Consider the following 23,654-nt stretch of genomic DNA (forward strand, 5'->3'; position numbering starts at 1 on the left):
CCCTAACGAAGGCCACGCCTCCTGACCCTAACGAAGGCCACGCCTCCTGACCCTAACGAAGGCCACGCCTCCTGCCCCTAACGAAGGCCACGCCTTCTGCCCCTAACGAAGGCCACGCCTCCTGCCGCTAACAAAGGCCACGCCTCCTGCCCCTAACGAAGGCCACGCCTCCTGCCGCTAACGAAGGCCACGCCTCCTGCCGCTAACGAAGGCCACGCCTCCTGCCCCTAACGGAGGCCACGCCTCCTGCCCCTAACGAAGGCCACACCTTCTGCCCCTAATGAAGGCCACGCCTCCTGCCGCTAACGAAGGCCACGCCTCCTGCCCCTAACGAAGGCCACGCCTCCTGCCCCTAACGAAGGCCACGCCTCCTGCCGCTAACGAAGGCCACGCCTCCTGCCGCTAACGAAGGCCACGCCTTCTGCCCCTAACGAAGGCCACGCCTCCTGCCCCTAACGAAGGCCACGCCTCCTGCCCCTAACGAAGGCCACGCCTCCTGCCCCTAACGAAGGCCACGCCTTCTGCCCCTAATGAAGGCCACGCCTCCTGCCGCTAACGAAGGCCACGCCTCCTGCCCCTAACGAAGGCCACGCCTCCTGCCCCTAACGAAGGCCACGCCTCCTGCCCCTAACGAAGGCCACACCTTCTGCCCCTAATGAAGGCCACGCCTCCTGCCCCTAACGAAGGCCACGCCTTCTGCCCCTAACGAAGGCCACGCCTCCTGCCCCTAACGAAGGCCACGCCTCCTGCCCCTAACGAAGGCCACGCCTCCTGCCGCTAACGAAGGCCACGCCTTCTGCCCCTAACGAAGGCCACGCCTCCTGCCGCTAACGGAGGCCACGCCTCCTGCCGCTAACGGAGGCCACGCCTCCTGCCGCTAACGGAGGCCACGCCTCCTGCAGCTAACGGAGGCCACGCCTCCTGCCGCTAACGAAGGCCACGCCTCCTGCAGCTAACGAAGGCCACGCCTCCTGCTGCTAACGAAGCCCACGCCTCCTGCCGCTAACGAAGGCCACGCCTCCTGCCGCTAACGAAGGCCACGCCTCCTGCCGCTAAAGAAGGCCACGCCTCCTGCCGCTAACCGAGGCCACGCCTCCTGCCGCTAACGAAGGCCACGCCTCCTGCCGCTAACGAAGGCGCCGCCTCCTGCCGCTAACGAAGCGCCGCCGCTCTCTCCCGCAGGTTCCTGTTCACGGACTACAACCGTCTGTCCAGCGTGGGAGGCGAGACGTCGATGGCGGAGATGATCGCCACGCTGTCGGACGCCTGCGAGAGAGAGTTCGGCTTCCTGGCCACGCGTCTCTTCCGCGTGTTCAAGACCGAGGAGACGCAAGGTGAGACATCAGCTGGAGCTCCAACATGGCGCTCCATGAGGCGCCGTCCCACTGGTTGCATCTGGTAAACGGATTCAAACCGGCAACCCGTCAGCTCCAGGGTTACCAGTGGGGGTGGTTTTAATAAATAGAGGCTTTTTTAAAAAGAAACAGTGTCTGTTCTAGCAAAAAGTAAAGAATAGTAACATTTTAGTTAGCAGACGTCAGAATTTATGGGTCTTTTAATCACAGCCGCCTCTTTCCCAGGATCTGGTGACCTGTAGTTATTTTGCCTTTTAGGAATAAAGACAATAAACAGCAGAGATTGGCTTTAAATCCTCTCAAACTATCACGTGATTTTTTTTTTTTTTGTTTGACGGCACAGATCCGGCGTCTCTTCTCTCTGCAGCCGGTAAAACATGTTTCCACTCTCTGGAAACCAGATAAAGAGGTTGTCTGTCAGCTTTATGCTGGTGAAGAAAGACTCAGGTTTCAGCTTTCAGAAACTTACAACACAGCTGCAGGTTTGATTCCTGCCAAGTTTCACTAAATTCACACCTCCATGATGTGAGAACAACATTTAACCTGCCAGCCAGCCTAACGAGGAGCCTAACGAGGAGCCTAACGAGGAACCTAATGACTCTCCATTGTTGGAGTTCCAGGTGAATCTAAGCTCTAAGGAGGCTATAAAAGTCTATAAAGCTGGAACTTCTCACTGCTTCAGACATTTTGGACTGAGAAAACTTCCTGGATGTGAAGAAAAACGTCTTCAACTTCAGAATAAAGTCCAGTTGTTTTAGTTTTGAATCTTTTTCTTTGGATCTATCAGCTTTATTTGACTTCTGTGGGTTAATCCCTGATATAAAGCCAATTTTAAGGTTCAATAAGAATCAGAATCAGCTGTTTGTGCCAGACATTTGGACAAATATTAGTAATTTGACTCAGACTGAGACAATAATGCAAAGAGCAGAGCGTAATAATGACAAATATTCCCGTTATTATGCTCATGTCGGAGGTGGAAGTGATGTACAGGTCTGCATTTTAATGACTACCGAGTTATTAAAATGAAATAAGTCTAATGAACGGCGATGAAACATATGGAATAAAATTAAAAAAAAGCTGTTCTAGGTGAAGCAATTGTAATATATTTTTTAAAAAGTTTTTTTGTTTCAAAATGGCTAAAAAAGTTGTTAAAATTTTTTCATTCAGTCACAAGTGCACAAATAAACAGGGGATTTTAAATTGGGTGAAAAAATTGTAAAAACTTTGCTAAAATGAATGTGATAATAAGTTTATTGTTCAACTTAAGAGTCATGTGTTAACCAGCCAGCAGGGGGCAGTAGATTCGCTTTTAGCATTTATCCACTTAATGTTGCAGCCTTCATAACAACATGTTCAGATTTGTGTGCATTTTACATTATGAGGACTACTTTTTCCCGTGGAGGGACACAAACAAACTGTGACTCTGTCCTCCAGGCAAAAAGAAGTGGAAGAAGACGTGCTGCGTGCCGTCCTTCATCCTCTTCGCCTTCATCCTGACCTGCCTCATCACCGGCATGGCGCTGCTGGCCGTCTTCAAGGTGGACGGCGAGAACCAGACGGTGAACGCCGTGCTGATCGCCATCGGCAGCGTGGTGGGGCTGGCCCTGCTGCTCAACTGCAAGACCTGGTGGCAGGTCACCGACTCGGTGCTGAACTCGCAGAGGAAGAGGCTCCACGGCGCCGCCAACAGGATGCACAAGCTGAAGAGCGAGGGCTTCATGAAGGTCAGCAGAACCGATCACTGCAGCGGTGATTTCACTTAGAGAACGTAGAGAACATGACCCGGTTCTGAAGTCCTCACTAAGACTAAGAACGTAGAGAACATGGACCCGGTTCTGAAGTCCTCACTAAGACTAAGAACGTAGAGAACATGGACCCGGTTCTGAAGTCCTCACTAAGACTAAGAACGTAGAGAACATGAACCCGGTTCTGAAGTCCTCACTAAGACTAAGAACGTAGAGAACATGGACCCGGTTCTGAAGTCCTTCCACTAAGACTAAGAACGTAGAGAACATGGACCCGGTTCTGAAGTCCTTCCACTAAGACTAAGAACGTAGAGAACATGGACCCGGTTCTGAAGTCCTCACTAAGACTAAGAACGTAGAGAACATGGACCCGGTTCTGAAGTCCTTCCACTAAGACTAAGAACGTAGAGAACATGGACCCGGTTCTGAAGTCCTCACTAAGACTAAGAACGTAGAGAACATGGACCCGGTTCTGAAGTCCTTCCACTAAGACTAAGAACGTAGAGAACATGGACCCGGTTCTGAAGTCCTCACTAAGACTAAGAAAGTAGAGAACATGGGCCCGGTTCTGAAGTCCTCACTAAGACTAAGAACGTAGAGAACATGGACCCGGTTCTGAAGTCCTCACTAAGACTAAGAACGTAGAGAACATGGACCCGGTTCTGAAGTCCTCACTAAGGCTAAGAACGTAGAGAACATGGACCCGGTTCTGAAGTCCTCACTAAGACTAAGAACGTAGAGAACATGGACCCGGTTCTGAAGTCCTCACTAAGACTAAGAACGTAGAGAACTTGGACCCGGTTCTGAAGTCCTCACTAAGACTAAGAACGTAGAGAACATGGACCCGGTTCTGAAGTCCTCACTAAGACTAAGAACGTAGAGAACATGGACCCGGTTCTGAAGTCCTCACTAAGACTAAGAACGTAGAGAACATGGACCCGGTTCTGAAGTCCTCACTAAGACTAAGAACGTAGAGAACATGGACCCGGTTCTGAAGTCCTCACTAAGACTAAGAACGTAGAGAACTTGGACCCGGTTCTGAAGTCCTCACTAAGACTAAGAACGTAGAGAACATGGACCCGGTTCTGAAGTCCTTCCACTAAGACTAAGAACGTAGAGAACATGGACCCGGTTCTGAAGTCCTTCCACCAAGACTAAGAACGTAGAGAACATGGACCCGGTTCTGAAGTCCTCACTAAGACTAAGAACGTAGAGAACATGAACCCGGTTCTGAAGTCCTTCCACTAAGACAAAGAACGTAGAGAACATGGACCCGGTTCTGAAGTCCTTCCACCAAGACTAAGAACGTAGAGAACATGGACCCGGTTCTGAAGTCCTCACTAAGACTAAGAACGTAGAGAACATGGACCCGGTTCTGAAGTCCTCACTAAGACTAAGAACGTAGAGAACTTGGACCCGGTTCTGAAGTCCTCACTAAGACTAAGAACGTAGAGAACATGAACCCGGTTCTGAAGTCCTTCCACTAAGACTAAGAACGTAGAGAACATGGACCCGGTTCTGAAGTCCTCACTAAGACTAAGAACGTAGAGAACATGGACCCGGTTCTGAAGTCCTTCCACTAAGACTAAGAACGTAGAGAACATGGACCCGGTTCTGAAGTCCTCACTAAGACTAAGAACGTAGAGAACATGGACCCGGTTCTGAAGTCCTCACTAAGACTAAGAACGTAGAGAACATGACCCGGTTCTGAAGTCCTCACTAAGACTAAGAACGTAGAGAACATGGACCCGGTTCTGAAGTCCTCACTATGACTAAGAACATAGAGAACATGACCCGGTTCTGAAGTCCTCACTAAGACTAAGAACGTAGAGAACATGGACCCGGTTCTGAAGTCCTCACTAAGACTAAGAACGTAGAGAACATGGACCCGGTTCTGAAGTCCTCACTAAGACTAAGAACGTAGAGAACATGGACCCGGTTCTGAAGTCCTCACTAAGACTAAGAACGTAGAGAACATGGACCCGGTTCTGAAGTCCTTCCACTAAGACTAAGAACGTAGAGAACATGGACCCGGTTCTGAAGTCCTCACTAAGACTAAGAACGTAGAAAACATGGACCCGGTTCTGAAGTCCTCACTAAGACTAAGAACGTAGAGAACATGGACCCGGTTCTGAAGTCCTCACTAAGACTAAGAACGTAGAGAACATGGACCCGGTTCTGAAGTCCTCACTAAGACTAAGAACGTAGAGAACATGGACCCGGTTCTGAAGTCCTTCCACTAAGACTAAGAACGTAGAGAACATGGACCCGGTTCTGAAGTCCTCACTAAGACTAAGAACGTGGAGAACATGGACCCGGTTCTGAAGTCCTCACTAAGACTAAGAACGTGGAGAACATGGACCCGGTTCTGAAGTCCTCACTCAGACTAAGAACGTAGAGAACATGGACCCGGTTCTAAAGTCCTTCCACTAAGACTAAGAACGTAGAGAACATGGACCCGGTTCTGAAGTCCTCACTAAGACTAAGAACATAGAGAACATGGACCCGGTTCTGAAGTCCTCACTAAGACTAAGAACGTAGAGAACATGGACCCGGTTCTGAAGTCCTTCCACTAAGACTAAGAACGTAGAGAACATGGACCCGGTTCTGAAGTCCTCACTAAGACTAAGAACGTAGAGAACATGGACCCGGTTCTGAAGTCCTCACTAAGACTAAGAACGTAGAGAACATGGACCCGGTTCTGAAGTCCTCACTAAGACTAAGAACGTAGAGAACATGGACCCGGTTCTAAAGTCCTTCCACTAAGACTAAGAACGTAGAGAACATGGACCCGGTTCTGAAGTCCTTCCACTAAGACTAAGAACGTAGAGAACATGGACCCGGTTCTGAAGTCCTCACTAAGACTAAGAACGTAGAGAACATGGACCCGGTTCTGAAGTCCTCACTAAGACTAAGAACGTAGAGAACATGGACCCGGTTCTAAAGTCCTTCCACTAAGACTAAGAACGTAGAGAACATGGACCCGGTTCTGAAGTCCTTCCACTAAGACTAAGAACGTAGAGAACATGGACCCGGTTCTGAAGTCCTCACTGAGACTAAGAACGTAGAGAACATGGACCCGGTTCTGAAGTCCTCACTAAGACTAAGAACGTAGAGAACATGGACCCGGTTCTAAAGTCCTTCCACTAAGACTAAGAACGTAGAGAACATGGACCCGGTTCTGAAGTCCTTCCACTAAGACTAAGAACGTAGAGAACATGGACCCGGTTCTGAAGTCCTCACTAAGACTAAGAACGTAGAGAACATGGACCCGGTTCTGAAGTCCTCACTAAGACTAAGAACGTAGAGAACATGGACCCGGTTCTAAAGTCCTTCCACTAAGACTAAGAACGTAGAGAACATGGACCCGGTTCTGAAGTCCTTCCACTAAGACTAAGAACGTAGAGAACATGGACCCGGTTCTAAAGTCCTTCCACTAAGACTAAGAACGTAGAGAACATGGACCCGGTTCTGAAGTCCTTCCATGGCTCCCTGGATGTCAGAGAATAGACTTTAAAATCCTTCTGTTAGTCTATAAATCCCTGAATTAGCACCTAAATCCATCACAGACTTGTTATCAGGGCATCAACCCTCCAGACCACTCAGGTCTTCTGGCTCCAGCCTGCTCTGCAGAACCAGAACCAGAACCAGAACCAGAACCAGACATGGAGAAGCAGCATTTAGTTCCTATGCTCCACTGATCTGGAACAAACTCCCAGAAAACTGGAAAAGTTCCTTTAAATTAAGGTTAAAAACACATTTGTTCAGGACTTTAACTGTTCTAGTTAAACTGTTTTACTGAAACATCATTAGTTCAAGTTTGTAGTCCAACCGTTTATAATGTTTGCTCTTAGTTTCTATTATTTTATTCCAACTTGCCTTTATTCAGTTTTATTTCTCTATATTTTAATCACATAAAACCAGTGGCGGTTCTAGACCAAATTTACCAGGGGGGCCAAAGTGGGGGCCAGTGTTTTTTCACAGGGGCACAGAACAAAAAAAATTAAAAACAATAAAATGGCAATATTTAACTGTGTAATAATATTAAGTGAGCCACTTGTGGCTCTGGAACTGCAGGTTTCAGACCTCTGATCTAGCAGTTGAAAACTTTGCCCCCTGCTCAATACGGCTAAAGCTAAACGTGAAACATCATAAGTTTTAAATTCTTTTTAGAGTAAAGCTGTATAAGTAAAAAATAATATTGGTCAAAGTGACCAATCAGTTATGGTTTCTTTGCCATTGCAAATAAATAATTATGAGAAGTTTATTTAACATCATGCTTTTAGTACAGGGCCATTTCTACAGGGGCATGGGCCCCTGTTGGCCCCTGTCTAGAGCCGCCCCTGCATAAAACCCTTTGCGTCGTCTTTAAATTTGTCTGAAGGAGAATTTTTTTTTCTTTCTCCACCTCCCTAAAAAATAAACTTTTAAAGAGGAAAGCAGAAAAGTCAGCCTTCATCTCAGACTTTGGTCCTGCAGGTGCTGAAGCACGAGGTGGAGCTGATGGCGAGGATGGCGAAGACCATCGACAGCTTCACGCAGCATCAGACCAGGCTGGTGGTCGTCATCGACGGCCTGGACTCCTGCGAGCAGGATAAAGTCCTCCAGATGCTCGACACGGTGAGAGGGGAAACATTTGGGTGGGGGGGGGGTCAGCTGACCGGCGTGCTGACACCGTTCGCCCTCGCTCTCCTGCAGGTGCGGGTTCTGTTCTCCAAAGGCCCCTTCATCTCCATCTTCGCCAGCGACCCGCACATCATCATCAAAGCCATCAACCAGAACCTGAACAGCGTCCTGAGGGACTCCAACATCAACGGCCACGACTACATGAGGAACATCGTCCACCTGCCCGTCTTCCTCAACAGCCGCGGCCTCTCCAGCGCCAGGAAGATGTGCGCCGCCGCCGCGCCCGCCAACGGCGACACCGCTAACTCTGAGGGTAAACGCCGCCACGACGACGACGGCCGCCACAATCTGACTGTCTTTGTTTGGAACATTTTAGACACAATAAGTAGATTTCAGATGTTTAGAGAAAGTAAAATCCTTTTTTATAGAGATTTTAATCAATTATTGAGTGAAAATGACCAAAAATGTCATAAATTGACACAATGATAACTAAACATATCAGAGAAAAACTGATTTGAAGAGCGGTTCAGATAAAGTTAGCACAGCCCGGCTGTCTGAAGGTCCGGTTCTGCTGCGGATCAGAACCGGCCCACAGCATCATTCCTCCACCTCCGTGCTCCACAATCAGCTTTTAGTCACATTTCCTGTTTTCCTCTAACCAGAGAGACTTTCTCCTTTAACCCAGACCTGATAAAGGTAATAATATACCGTATTATTCAGACTATAAGGCGCACTTTAAATCCTTAAATCTTCTCATAAACTGATGCTGTGTTTACTGACTGATTTTATGTGGTACAATGTGCTAAAAATCTGTTAAAATGTGTAAGTACAACTTTGGTTAGCAAAGAAGCCGCTCCACTCAATGGATATTAGGAGAATTACGGTACACTGTGTCACTACCTGAGGACCCCTGAGCTGTCTACCAGACTGCCTGACTGTAACGTCTAAATAGTGACCAGTGGACGTGTAGGACTGATATTACACACTTAGAATATTTAGTGCGATTTATAGTCCGAAAAATACGGTACTATAATTTTTTACCCTGTGCTATTTCCTCTGAGGGTAAACGCCGCGAGAATCTGACGGTCTTTGTTTGGAACATTTTAGACATGATAAGTAGATTTCAAATGTTTAGAGAAAGTAAAATCCTTTTCTTTTTATTTATTTATTTATTTTTTTTTAAGAGTTTTCAATCAATTCTTAAGAGAAAATTACCAAAAATGTCATAAATTTCTAAAAAAATAAATTGGCACAATGATAACTAAACATATCAGAAAGAGACTGATTTGAAGAGCGGTTCAGATAAAGTTAGCACAGCCCGGCTGTCTGAAGGTCCGGTTCTGCTGCGGATCAGAACCAGCCCACAGCATCATACCTCCACCTCCGTGCTCCATTATCAGGTTTTAGTCACATTTCCTGTTTTCCTCTAACCAGAGAGGCTTTCTCCTTTAACCCAGACCTGATAAAGGTAATAATATACCATATTGTTCAGACTATAAGGCGCACTTTAAATCCTTAAATCTTCTCATAAACTGATGCTGCTCCTTATCTATGATCACCGTTGAGTTTACTGACTGATTTTATGGTACAATGCGCTAAAAATCTGTTAAAATGTGTAAATATGACTTTAGTTAGCAACGAAGCCGCTCCACTCAATGGATATTAGGAGAATTACGGTACACTGTGTCACTACACTGCAAAAAGGGAACTAAAAGTAAGTAAAACTTTCTTGAAATTAGTATATTTTCCTTGATTTGAGCAGCTGACTAACACTATTTGCCAATGGAATGAGTATTTTTATCCCTAAAATAAGATAATTAGATATTTTGCACTTGAAATAAGATGGAGATGAATTGTTCTTATTTTAAGTGCAAAAATCTTATTCCATTGGCAAATAGTCGTATTCACCTGCTCAAATCAAGGAAAAATGCAAAAATGTCAAGAAAATTGCACTTATTTTGAGTTCCCTTTTTGCAGCGTACCTGAGGACCCCTGAGCTGTCTACCAGACTGCCTGACTGTAATGTCTAAACTAGAAGAGCATTCATGTAAGGCAGCCTGGAGTATGCGCTAGCAACAATAAACCTAGTAAGTTAATTAAATATAAAGTTTATTTTATGTTAGAAACAGGGCAGTGTAGTCCAGCTACTCTGTCCTCCCACAGAGACGATAGAGAGCTGTGGATGTGGAGATGTTACACGCTATTTAGTGCGCCTTATGGTCCGAAACATACGGTAAATAACATAATTTGATGTTATGCTTGTTTAGTATTTTCCGTCACATCTCTGAGCACCTTGGGGTTATTTACCAGGAGTTTATTCCTCTCGTTTATAATGTTTCTTTAGAGCAATAGACCTAAAAACGGGGCACACACTGCAAAAATAGAACAAAAAATACGTAAAAATGTCATGAAATTAGTGCATTTATCCTTGATTTGAGCAGGTAAATAAGATTATCTGCCAATGGAATAGGATTTGTGCACTTAAAATAGGAACATCTCCAGTGTTGTATAGTAACAAAGTATAAATACTTCACTACTGTAATTAAGTATATTTTGGAGTACTTTATACTTTCCTGGAGTATACATTTTTTTTATAAATTTGAATTTTTAATTCACTTTATTTCCGAACTTAATTGCATACTTTTACTCCAATACATTTTCAATCTTTGGGTTTAGTTACTCGTTACAAAAAAAGAGAGAGAGAGACGCACACAATTTGTATTACTTACTTACTTGAAGAAGGAAAACTTTAAGCTCACAAAATGGTTGTATTTTCTGTCTAAACTTGGTCTAAATTTCTCCAACACTTGGTTGTTTGTATTATTTTAAGTGAATTTGACTTTCAAAGTTTACCAAAATGTAAAAAAATGTCATTCAAACTGCATTTGCCTTGTTTTACTTTTCACTTATACTTTTAATTGCATTACTTGAGTACATCTATTTTTACAGTCATTTTCATACTTAAGTACAAGACATTTCAGATACTTTAAGACTTTTACTCAAGTAACATTTCAGTCAGTGACTTGGACTTTTACCAAAGTCATATTTTGGAGAGGTAACTATACTTTTACTGGACTCTGAGATTTTAGTACTTTATACAACACTGAACAACTCATCTCAATCCTCTTATTTCAAGTGCATTATATCTAATTATCTTATGTTAGGGGTAAAAATACTCATTCAATTGGCAGATAATCTTATTTACCTGCTCAAATCAAGGATAAATGCACTCATTTAAAGACATTTTTACGTATTTTTAGTTCTGTTTTTGCATTGTAACTGGGGCTGGGTGCTGTAACTGACTCAGTGGACGCAGAGACGTCGTGCGTACCTCGTTAGGACGGCTGGCGTCCGTCTCTGAGCGGCGGTGTTTGTGTCCGCAGTGGGCTGGCATGAGGAGCTGGACAGGAAGCTGTCCCAGCACAGTCTGGGCGAGCTCACCAGGCTGGGCAGCAAGACCACGCTCAACCGCCGGGTGAGTCGGGCCGGCGGGTTTTAAAATCGCCCCGTCTGTCGGCGGTCAGGCGTGCGGTCATGTGACCTGTGTTGGCTCGCTGCAGGACACGTACCGGCGGCGGCAGGTGCAGCGCTCGGTGACGCGGCAGATGTCCTTCGACCTGACGAAGCTGATGGTGACGGAGGACTGGTTCAGCGACATCAGCCCGCAGACCATGAGGCGGCTGCTCAACATCGTCTCCGTCACAGGTGAGCCGCGCCCCCGTTCCTCCGGGGGGGGGGGGGCCGCGCCTGCTAGGCGGTCGCTCGCGTCTGACCCCGCCCCCTTTCTGTCCAGGCCGCCTCCTGAGAGCCAATCAGATCAGCTTCAACTGGGACCGGCTGGCGTCCTGGATCAACCTGACGGAGCAGTGGCCCTACCGCACCTCCTGGCTCCTGCTCTACCTGGAGGAGACCGACGGCGTCCCCGACCTGGCAACCCTCAAGAGCATCTACGAAAGGTCAGGGGTCACGCTCGCCGCCCGAAATTCAGTTCCCCTGTGAGAATCTGTTCCCCTCTGTGTCGGGAGTGTCACTACCACTGAGCTATATAATACACTGGAGTGCTGACTTTGCCGAAAAACTGAAGTCACTGGCGGCCATCTTGCTACTCCCTACTCTCACGGAATCCCACAGGATTTGGTTGCAACAACAAGCAGTTTTCTGGCTCAGTGAAAACGTTTCACAGGTAATTCTACAGTCAGTGGATGTACTAACACTATCAACTACTAGGAAATTAGGTGTGTGTATGTGTATATATATATATATATATATATATATATATATATATATATATATATATATATATATATATATATATATATATATATCTCTATATATATATATATATATATATATATATATATATATCTCTATATATATATATATATATATATAAGGACAATTTAAGAAATAAGGATATATATATATATAATATATATATATATATATAATATATATATATATATATATATATATATATATATATAAGGACACTCTCCTGGAGTGTCCTTATTTTAGGACACTCCAGGAGATCAACTGCCACTATAATCCACCCTCAAAATCCCTCTTATCCATGTTTTTTTATATATTCCACAAAAGGACCCCAAATGTTTTGAAATAGCGACGATTTCCCTTTTATAATGAAAGTAATCTTTTCCATTGGCAAAGTTATGGATATTTCTTTAATCCAATTAATGAATTTTGGTTTACTGGTACTCTTCCACGAAAGTGCTATAACTCTTTTTGCAAGTAATAGATAGTAATAGTACTATAGATAGTAATAGTAATAGAAGAAGACATAGATCCATGGCATTAGTAATTTTCCTGGATATATGATGTCTGTTTGGGTATAATCCTAGAATAAACAATTTGGGATCAAAAGCTAGTTTTATACCTAGATGAGTTTTTTACCGATAAATCAATCAGAAGCTCTGTGAAAACGGCTGCAATGCGCGCTCCCGCCACAGGGGGGGGACAGATTTTCACCGGCCGCCTGAGTCCAGACCCGGCGGAGCGGCTGACGGCTTTTTTCTTCCCCAGGGTGTCAAAGAACATCCCGACCACGAAGGACGTGGAGCCGCTGCTGGAGATCGACGGCGACGTGCGCAGCTTCGAGGTCTTCCTGTCGTCGCGGACGCCCGTCCTGACGGCCAGAGACGTGCGCACCTTCCTGCCCTGCACCGTCAACCTGGACCCCAAACTCAGAGAGATCATCGCAGGTCAGCCCATACCAGAACACATCTGGTTGTTTTATTTTTATTTGCTTACAGTAAACTTTATTACTGAACCATTTCTTTTATTTATTACATTTTTGTTAACTACAAAAACACACATTAGGATTATACAACAGTACGACACTGAGGGCAAATATGACATTAAACAAAATCAGGCCTATTTACAATTATATAAGTCAGTAATTCTCAAATATAACCGTCTCCAACTTCAGTTTAGAGGAAATCCTTTTACACTTTGAGAATATTATGAATCTGATCTGTCAGCTCATTTAATGTTGCTGTTTTCACCTCAACCAGTTTAGATTTTTTGCCTTTTTAATAATCCTCTCATTAAGGAGTGTTTCTGTGCTTTCACAGCAGTTAATGACCGTTCCAGATGTTCTCATCTGTTGGTTCCGCTGATCCAGATGTCGTTTCTTTGACGTTTTGAACAGATTTAGTTCGGTGTCGGATCTCCCTGACGCAGCGGTTTCTGTTGTACACTGCAAAAACAGAACTAAAAATAAGTACAATTTTCGTGAAATTAGTGTATTTGTCCTTGATTTGAGCAGCTAAATAAGACTATTTGCCAATGGAATAAGATTTTTCCACTTAAAATAGGAACAAATCATCTCCGTCATCTTATTTCAAGTGCAGGATGTCTAATTATCTTATTTTAGGGGTAAAGATACTCATTTCATTGGCAGATAATCTTATTTACTGTCTCAATTCAAGGACAAATAGACTAACTTTGAGAACATTTTACTTGTTTTTAGATCCGTTTTTGCAGTGTAACGACTTAAATATTGCTTTCCAGCCTGACTTTACACACTGTAGCTCACATCCGTCTGACTCCGGTCCTCCGGGGGGCGCTGTCCCCGCTTCACCACTGAACCGGGTCGCTCGTTCACCAGCAGAACTCTGTTGAACCAGGAGGGCTGCAGACATCTCGGCTTTGCTCTAATCCAGATGTTCTGATCCAGATGTCCGCGCGGCCCGGGACCAGATGAACATGGGCGGAGTCACTTACCCGGCCATCCCGCTGCAGGACGCCCAGGCCCGGCCCACCTCCGTCTACAGCCAGGTGTCCTCCACCTGCTCGCCCTCCGCCTCCTTCAGCGGACCCTTCAACCCGCCAGCAGGGGGCATCATCTCCCCGCAGCCCCACAGCAGCTACTACAGCGGCATGGCCGGCCCGCAGCACCCCTTCTACAACAGGGTGCGTACAGGCCCCGCCCCCCCAGCCTCACCTGGCCGAGCGGTGACGTCATCATGTCATGTGACCTCCCGGTTTGGTTTCATTTGTCATCTTTTATTTGTCGTTTTGGTTTGACCTGATTCCATTTCCTTGTTTGCAGTGAATCTCTGCTGCCTCGAGCAGTCGACCAATCGCCTTCGAGGTCGACTCTCTGTGAACCAATCAGCTGCCTCTCTGAAACCAGAGTCTCTGTCTTTGCTTAAATTGAGAGCTTTGACTCGTCAATTTAAAAATAGAACTAAAAATAAGAAAATATTTCTTGAAATGAGGGTATTTTTCTTTGATTCGAGCAGATAAATAAGATTATTTGCCAATGGAATAATATTTTTACGCTTGAAATAGGAACATTTCATCGCCATCATCTTATTTCAAGTGCAATATATCTAATTATCTCATTTTAGGGGTAAAAATACTCATTCCATTGGCAAATAATATTATTTACCTGCTCAAATCAAGGAGAAATACATTAATTTACTTATTTTTAGTTCTCTTTTTGCAGTGAGACGGCAGAGATTCACTCCCTGATCTCAGCGTTTGTTTGTTTGTTTCTGTTGAAACGCCTCCATGAACGTTATTTTGATTTTCTCCGCCCCGCCTCCTCAGCCATATTTCTCCCACCACCTTTACCATCTGCCACGCCCATTCGTGGCCCCCTTCCCGCCGCATCTCGATCTGTGGCCGCCTCCTAAAAGCTTCCTGAGCAGGGACGCCGGCGCCGCTGCACCCGTAAGTACGAGCGGCAGGAAGTCGGTGACTACGTCAGCCGCCGTCACAGAGAATTAACTCACCGCCTTTTTTCAGGTTTTCTGACTCTAAGACGCGTCAGAGGCGGAGCAGCCGCTGTAATCTGCTGCTTCTTCCTCATCAAACCCACCTTTACCTCAGGATGAGTCGGATCTGACCCGCCTGCGGACCGAGCTGCATGCAGGGTCAAATATATACATACAGCCCTCCCTCTGATTGGCTACAGCCTCGTTAGGAAGCTGCTGGTTGATTTCTGAGCAGGGTGGGCACGGATCAAGCAGGAGCAGGTTGGATCTTTGCAGAACCTTGATGGATCGCGGTTCTGTTGGAACAGCCAGCCGTGTCCATGTTTCCACCATCTGGCTGCCCACAGCATGATGCTGCCGCCGCCGTGCTCTGCAGCAGGCTGGACTCCTTCGTCCCGTAGATTTCTGTCTCTGAGCCCAGAATGTGTCTCATTTGACCAGGAAGCTCCAGAGGACATGTCCTTGTCCTCGTGGGGCTTCAGTCCAGCTGTTTAAATGATCAGAACTAGGGCTGCACAATTAATCGCATTTTCAATATAATCACGATTTTAAAAAAACGCAATTTCCAAATCGCAGAGTCTGCAATTTTTGGCTATGTAACAATTAGTGAATTAGACGCGTCCATTAGGTGTTGGTAAAATGTTTAAAGTGGGTTTGCCTCCACATGGAAGGGAAGACAGTTGCAGCAGTGAGATAATCTAATTTTATTACTTGTATTAGAGTTTATATAATCATACATAGCATTAAGTACAGGTCAATCAGTTTAATACATAGACTTGCTTGTTGGTTGCACTTTATGTTCAACAAGGATTGATGTCCAATTAAACTAAAAGCTGTTCTCTTGAATAATATTCTGATTAATAGAAACATTAAAAGTTCTTGTTTTAAATAGTCCTTGTTTACAAACATCTTTATTTAGAGGCATTTTTTGTTGCTTGTGGTTAACGCAGAGAAAAGTCAAAATTGCAATTGTAGTTGAAATATATTGTAGGCAGAACGCAATAATTTCTGCTCTGAGTTTAGATGCTGTGGGTCTTTTAGCAACTAATCCGCATTGCGAGGAAACAAATTGATTTGTTGTTTGTATATATTTTAAAACATGATAAATTAAACTGGGAAAAAAAACCGTATTAAATCGCAATATTAAGAAAAAAAAATGGCAATTAGATTATTTTCCAAAATCGTTCAGCCCTAATCAGAACCTTCTCAGTCCATGATGATGCTAAGCGGTTACGCCCTCAGTAGCCTCTGAACATCCTAGGCTGCTTTTGGCTCCCAGAGCACAGACAGATGTTTGATGGCAACAAAAAGGCTGTTCAGAGGAGCTTAGTGAGGCTTTGCTACCTGAAACCAACGTACTGACTGCTAGGAATGGTGGAGGCAGCATCATGCTGTGGGACCGGGGCACAGAAGAAGGTGGACTGTCTCCAACAGCTGGATGGTTGAACTGGTCCTAAAACAATCAGACAGGTTTGGGGGAAACGAAGCAGATATTTAGCTTCTGGAAGCACAAATTCAATAAACTGTTTAATTAATAGACGTTCTGGCCTGAAGGACTGAAACTTTACGAAGCATCAGGTTAAAAAAAAAAAAGGACTTTTAGTTTCTCTTCCTCTTCTGTTGCTCCTCCATCTTTTCTCTGCTGAGGGTTTTTATTTGTCTCAGAGCTGCTTGTTGTCAGACTGATTTCCTGTCAGAGCTGTCCTGACGTCTCCGTCCCTCGTCTGTCTGTCTGTCCTTCTGTCTGCAGTCTAAGAGTTCATCTTTTAAAAGGAAGCAGGTACTGAACTCCCCCTGACGTAGCTTCCCCGCCGTCCTCCTCATGTCCACAGAGATCCTCCATTAGCCGGGCAAGCTGCAATGAGCCGTTAGCGATGCCGCTAGCGATTTTGTTAGCGATGCCGCTAGCGATTCTGTTAGCAATGCCGCTAGCGATTCTGTTAGCAATGCCGCTAGCGATTCTGTTAGCGAAGCCGCTAGCAATTCTGTTAGCAATGCAGCTAGCGATTCTGTTAGCGAAGCCGCTAGCAATTCTGTTAGCAATGCCGCTAGCGATTCCGTTAGCGATGCCGCTAGCGATTCCGTTAGCGATGCCGCTAGCGATTCTGTTAGCAATGCCACTAGCGATTTTGTTAGCAATGCCGCTAGCGATTCCGTTAGCGATGCCGCTAGCGATTCCGTTAGCGATGCCGCTAGCGATTCTGTTAGCGATGCCGCTAGCGATTCCGTTAGCGATGCCGCTAGCGATTCTGTTAGCGATGCCGTTAGCGATTCTGTTAGCGATGCCGCTAGCGATACCGCAGCCCGTCCTTCCTCCCCTGTAGAGATCTGGACACGCCGAGCTGCTTCTCTTCATCTGTTTTCCAAACAATCGTGTTTCAGATAAAAACATCTTTAATCTTTAATTGGACTTATTTTAAACTTTCTGAACAAAACCTCAGCGGCTTCCAGAAACACAAAGAATACGCAGACATGATTCTGTGGACATGAAGAGGTCGTGTTCCCACAACTCCCAGCATGCACCTTGCCTGGACCACCCGTAGCTTCAGTTGCACCTTGATCTTCTCACTGTGGACACCTGGTCTCACACCCCCCCCCACCCCCCACTCTGACACCTACCAGAACATTTCAGACTAACGGGCCAAAAGGTTTGTTATTAGATCTGAGGAGAAAACTTTGGACTAGAATTTAGTTTCAGCCTAAATGTTCGATTTTAGGAATAAAATAAGCTGTTCGGTTGTTATAGTTCTCAATAATAATAAAAAGTTAGTTAAATTTCATTTTAAAAGGAGATTATTATGTTGTTCTTTTTATATATAATATATAGTAACAGAAACTTGATATTTAAATAAGCTTTCTTGCTTTTTTTCTTTTGACTTTTTATCATTTTATAGAGGTAGAAATAGTATTTTACTGCTACTAATATTAATAATGACGTCAGGTTGTGTGCCTGGGCTGTTGGGTTCTTCCTCTGCTGTGTTTCAGAACCAGAACTAGAAATGTTTGCATGATTCTGGTTAAAGTAGTTTGGCTTTTTGTCGTCTTTGCTGTGAGGCTCGTAGTTTTCCTGGATCCCAGATTTTAGTTCCTCCTGACGTGTTTTTACTGGCAGCTAATCCAGTTTCTGTGTCTGCATTAATAATAATTAATTATGAATTATCAGGTCTGCTGAAGTTCTGCCTGGCAGTAAAGTCCGTTTTTTTTAATCGGCTGTCTGCCTCCAGGGCCCGGCTTCGGTCGTGTCGGGGGCGCCGGCCGTTCTCCTCAGCTCCATGACGACGGACGGCGTGTGTGAGCGCGTGCGTCTGACCGAAGGCATCGACCAGAGCATGGTCGCCCAGTACACCGCCACCATCAAGAAGGTCGGTGTCACGACGCCACGCGGCCGCCGCGGCGCCGCCGGCAGCCGGCGGTAAACGTCTGGATGTTCTGTCTGCAGGCCAACGTGAACGGCAGGGTCCTGTCTCAGTGCAACATCGACGAGCTGAAGAAGGAGATGAACATGAACTTTGGAGACTGGCAGCTCTTCAGAGCCACGGTGGGTGTCGGCTAGTGGTGGGTACTGCCAAACAAGTCACGATACTTGAATTATTGCGATGCATCGCAATGCATTGTGATATTTTCACTGAACACTGTACACCAGTGGCTGACTGGCTGTGTATGATCTGGATAGTGTCTATAATTGATACATACTGTAACTGAAAGCAACTGAAGTCATACATAGCTGCATTTATTGAAATGACTTTTGGAGGTATTGCCGTGAAAATAAACATTACTGTAACTGGACACAAATATTACTATTACTGGAGTGGACACACTGACAAAAAGTGCTTAGGATTTATAAAACTTAAAATAACAAAATAAGGATAATCAGTGCCGTTTACATGGCCTCAGCGGTCCTTTAAACCAATGAAATGAAAACATTCAAATGTTTGCGCGTGTAGAAATTGGGGCTAGCTTGTTTGTTTAATCAGTGTTTGCGGCTCTTGTTTTTCTGGATGGCGCCTCTGCATGTGCCTTTTTAAGTTTGTTGTGTTCCCACAGTATTTCTTTACGATGTAACAGTGTTTGCAAATTGCGTGCGTCATATCAATTTTGTTTTTACCTTCTTTGTTTTTAAAGCCAAAATGTGTCCAAATATCTGACTTGACATGTGATGGAGCCGGGCGAATGTTCTCAGTCTCCTCCATGTTTTGTTTATAAACGACTCGCCGCAGTATCCCGCGGCCAGAAATGCTTTTGACACAAGGCAGCGGGCGTCAACACATCTGCAGCGACATCTACTGGACTGGAAGTTGTATTGCACTTGTTTTTGGCTGATGTTCGCCAACCATTCATCCATTTTATTTATTCATTTCTTAAATTAATAATCGATGCTTGGCGTCAAGAATCGATGCATTGGATCGCGATGCATCGTCATGACGATTATTTTGCACACCCCTAGTGTCGGCGCCGTCCAGCGGCCGCTTTAGGATCCGCCGCCGGTCCGAGTTTAACCGTTCTCCTTTTTCCCGCCGCAGATCCTGGAGATGCGTCACATCGAGAGTCAGGTGCTGCACGAGGAAACCGCCAGTGAGCAAGGCAGCGTCGTCGGCGTCCCCACGGAGGCGAGGCGCTCCGCTGCGCCGCCCCACGCCGGCGCCGCCAACGCCGCCGACGCGTCGCCGATGTACAGCTTCAACCTGAGCTTCGAGGAGCTGAGCGGCGTGGGGCTGGACGAGGCGCCGCGGCACGGGAACCTGCCCTGGATGGTAACGGCGGCTCAGAACCGGCCGGCAGGACATCGGGTCCGGCGTCTGTGCTAACCTGTCGTTTGGCCGTCTGTCCACAGGGGGGCGCTCACCGCACCGCCAGCATGACCAGCCTGAACTCCCAGGAGTCGTCCGGCGACATCGGCAAGCTGACGGACAAGCAGCAGGCCGAGTACCGCAACGCCTACCAGGAGTACATCGCCCAGATGGCCCAGCTGGAGATGAGCGGCGTCGGCGAGAAGCCCGTCCAGCCGCAGCCGGGCCAGTTCATGACGTCATCAAACGGGGACAAGGGCAGGGACGGCGCCGAGCCGGACGGCCGCAAACCCTTCAGCAAGAGGAGCGCCGTCAAGATGGCCGCCGACGCCGCCGCCGTCGCCGACTTCGCCTCCGGCGGCGACGGCCTGGACCCGATCACGGAGGAGGACGAGAAGACCGGCTCCTCCAAGTCGCTGCTGACCAGGAAGCTGTCGGCGGAGAGAGGCGGGCTGTTCCAGGGCGCCGGCGAGCTGAAGCTGAAGGCCGGCGGCGGCGGCGGGCTGCGCTACCAGAAGCTGACCAGCGACGACGAGGAGTCCGAAGAGTCCGACAACCCTCTGCTGCCCAGAGAGTGCAGGAAGGCGGCGGAGCCCAGGCTGCCGGCGGCGGCGGCGCTGGCGCTGAAGGGGAAGGACTACCTGTCCGACAGCATGCTGGACAAGAAGGACTCGTCGGACTCGGGCGTGCGCTCCAACGAAAGCTCGCCCAACCACTCGCTGCAGGACGAGGAGGCCGACCTGTCGCAGCTGGAGCGAGCCAACCTGATCGACCTGGACGAGGAGGGCGCCGGCAGGAAGCGCGGCCTTCCCAGCAGCCTCAGCGGCCTGCAGGACCCGGCGGTGACCCGCATGTCCATCTGCTCCGAGGACCAGTGCAGCCTGCTGGCCAGCAGCCCCGAGGAGAGCTGGACCTCCTCCAGGAGCTACAACCTCAACCGCACGCCCAGCAACGTCACGCTGAACAACAACACCAACGCCCAGCAGGGCGGCCGGCCACGCCCCCCCGCCGACGGCCCCGCCCCCTCCGACCACACCTCCACCGCCGACGTCATCGTCCCGCCCGGCTCCACCACCGCCCGGCCGGGCCCCAACAACGAGAACGTGCGCGTCGTCCACCTGAAGCGGGGTCTGAAGCCCGGAGACCCCCCGGAGATCTGCGCCGTGTCCTCCGACACCGTCACCTTCGGCGAGGAGCGCGAGAGCATCCTGTGACGCGGCGGCGAAGAGCCGCCTCCCGCCGAGGCGCCCCGGGCGTCGGGGAGGCGGCGCCGCCCACACCTGTAGTCGTAGTCGCACGCCATGCCGTACACGTGAAAATTCGTGGTGCCGTAGAAACCTGCTGCATGCCGCCGTTGTGATGTTGTCGTCTGTGGGAGCTCTGAGATCAGGGCGTCTGAGTCCGGTCCGCCGGCGCCGAGTTCTGGACCAGGGCTGCATCCCAGCCACACGATATGTATAGAGTATCGTATCGGCTCATCCAGCCGATACGATACGATACTCGATCATAGCTCAGCTTGATTTGACTCCAATATCAATATTTATTGCTTTCAAATTAATGCTCAAACTCATTTAATCAACAAAACCAGCCAAATATTATATTTATCTTCTATTTATTGAACACTAATATATTAACAGGAACATAAAGTGCATCTGGTTCAAAGCATTTATCATATCACAGAAACCAAAAATGTCCCAAACGTCTGATTTTAGGGACGAAGGCGTTTCTGAAATCCTGTCGGCCGTTCCGCAAATTCGTCACACTTCCTCGCTGTGAACAGTAATGGCTGTAATAGCGCCCCCTAGGGGTTGGGAGGTATATCGATATTGAAAACCAGAATATCAATATTAAATCGTCTTTAAAAATAATCATATTTGTATAAATTTTTATGCCCAGCCCTAATAAAGACCAAGGCTGGGTGTAATCTAGGATGATACGATACGATACTCGATCATAGCTCAGCTTGATTTGACTCCAATATCGATATTTATTGCTTTCAAATTAATGCTCAAACTCATTTAATCAACAAAACCAGGCAAATATTATATTTATTTTCTATTTATTGAACAGTAATATATTAACAGGAACATAAAGTGCATTTGGTATAATGCATTTAGCGTATCACAGAAATTAAAAATGTGCCAAACGTCTGATTTTAGGGACGAAGGCATTTCTAAAATCCTGTCGGCCGTTCCGCAAATTCGTCACACTTCCTCGCTGTGAACAGTAACGGCTGTAATAGCGCCCCCTATGGGTTGGGAGGTATATCGATACTGAAAACCAGAATATCGATATTAAATCGTCTTTAAAAATAATCATATTTGTATAAATTTTTATGCCCAGCCCTAATAAAGACTAAGGCTGGGTGTCATCAAGGATGATACAATACGATACGATACTCGATCATAGCTCAGCTTGATTTGACTCCAATATCCATATTTATTGCTTTCAAATTAATGCTCAGTCATTTAATCAACAAAACCAGACAAATAATATATTTATCTTTTATTTATTGAACACTAATATATTAACAGGAACATAAAGTGTATTTGGTTCAAAGCATTTATCGTATCACAGAAACCAAAAATGTGCCAAACGTCTGATTTTAGGGACGAAGGCGTTTCTGAAATCCCGTCGGCCGTTCCGCAAATTCGTCACACTTCCTCGCTCTGAACAGTAACGACTGTAATAGCGCCCCCTATGGGTTGGGAGGTATATCGATATTGAAAACCAGAATATCAATATTAAACCGTTTCTAAAAACATGGATATTAATCTTTTTATCGATTTTTATGCCCAGCTCTAATAAAGACTAAGGCTGGGTGTCATCTAGGATGAGCCAATACGATATACGATATGATACGATACTTGATTTGACTCCAATATCGATATTTCTTACTTTCTAATTAATGCTCAGTCAATTAATCAACAAAACCTGCTAAATATTATATTTATCTTCTATTTATTGAACACTGATTTAACAGGAAAAATTCGTCTCACTTGCTCTTCCTCGCTCTGAACAGTAATGGCTGTAAAAGCGCCCCCTAGGGGTTGGGAGGAATATCAACATTGAAAACCAGAATATCGATATTAAACCGTTTTTAAAAACATTGATATTAATCTTTGTATCGATTTTTATGCCCAGCCCTAATAAAGACTAGGGCTGGGTGTCATCTAGGATGATACGATACGATTCGATACGATGCGATACTCTATATAGCTTTGATTTGACTCCAATATCGATATTTCTTACTTTCAAATTAATGCTCAAAGTCATTCAATCAACAAAACCAGACACATATTATATTTATCTTCTATTTATTGAACACTGATTTAACAAGAAAAATTTGTCTCACTTGCTCTTCCTGGATGTGAATAGTAATGGCTATAATAGCGCCCCCTAGTGGCTGGGAGGTATATCAACATTGAAAGCCAGGATATTAATATTAAACCGTTTTTAAAAACATTGATATTAATCATTGTATCAATTTTTATGCACAGTTCTAGACGTTTCCTGGCTGGTTGCCGTTCGTCTGAACCAAGACACGTGGAGAACCTTCAGGCCAGCGCCGCGTCGGACCGACTTCAGAACCGCTGATCTAGACTCTGTAGGTGTAGCATGGATGTGACGTAGATTAGCTTAGTTGTTGTGATGGAAACCGCCACATTTCCCCCGCTGGAGCGTCACCCAGAACCGCTTTGTGCTGAAAGTTCTGCTGCCGAGTCCGAATTAGGCGTGTCGTGTCGGTGTCGTTGTTGTTGTTTAGCCACTTCCTGGACCGGGTGTCGCTTCCTGCTGAAATAAAGACGGAGTAGAACCCAAACGGAGGGGAAAGTCAGAACCCGGGAATGTTCTGCAGGAGTTTGGTGCTGAGCTGGTTTTATTCAGTTTCCCCCCAATAAA

At 46.2% G+C, this 23,654-nt stretch overlaps 1 protein-coding gene across 5 annotated transcripts in view; it reads left to right on the forward strand.

Moving 5' to 3' along the window:
- The window catches only part of kidins220b (kinase D-interacting substrate 220b), a 35,391-nt gene extending 13,891 nt beyond the window's left edge, over positions 1-21,500 (forward strand). Inside the window, exons 16-30 of one of the 5 annotated variants that reach the window (XM_036130551.1) lie at positions 1,183-1,334; positions 2,790-3,079; positions 7,580-7,720; positions 7,799-8,039; positions 11,110-11,201; positions 11,287-11,431; positions 11,520-11,682; positions 12,764-12,942; positions 13,920-14,155; positions 14,798-14,920; positions 16,715-16,744; positions 18,189-18,326; positions 18,404-18,502; positions 19,485-19,715; positions 19,796-21,500. In XM_036130551.1, coding sequence (XP_035986444.1) covers positions 1,183-1,334; positions 2,790-3,079; positions 7,580-7,720; positions 7,799-8,039; positions 11,110-11,201; positions 11,287-11,431; positions 11,520-11,682; positions 12,764-12,942; positions 13,920-14,155; positions 14,798-14,920; positions 16,715-16,744; positions 18,189-18,326; positions 18,404-18,502; positions 19,485-19,715; positions 19,796-20,965 — 3,430 coding nt within the window. In that variant the 3' untranslated portion in view covers positions 20,966-21,500. Of the gene's footprint in view, positions 1-1,182; positions 1,335-2,789; positions 3,080-7,579; positions 7,721-7,798; positions 8,040-11,109; positions 11,202-11,286; positions 11,432-11,519; positions 11,683-12,763; positions 12,943-13,919; positions 14,156-14,797; positions 14,921-14,995; positions 15,223-16,714; positions 16,745-18,188; positions 18,327-18,403; positions 18,503-19,484; positions 19,716-19,795 lie in introns of those variants that run through there. The other 4 variants (XM_036130552.1, XM_036130554.1, XM_036130555.1 and 1 more) reach the window with 4 other exon arrangements.
- The last annotated feature ends 2,154 nt before the right edge of the window (positions 21,501-23,654 follow it).

The sequence above is a fragment of the Fundulus heteroclitus genome, unplaced genomic scaffold, assembly GCF_011125445.2.
Source record: "Fundulus heteroclitus isolate FHET01 unplaced genomic scaffold, MU-UCD_Fhet_4.1 scaffold_36, whole genome shotgun sequence".
Lineage (NCBI taxonomy): Eukaryota > Metazoa > Chordata > Actinopteri > Cyprinodontiformes > Fundulidae > Fundulus > Fundulus heteroclitus.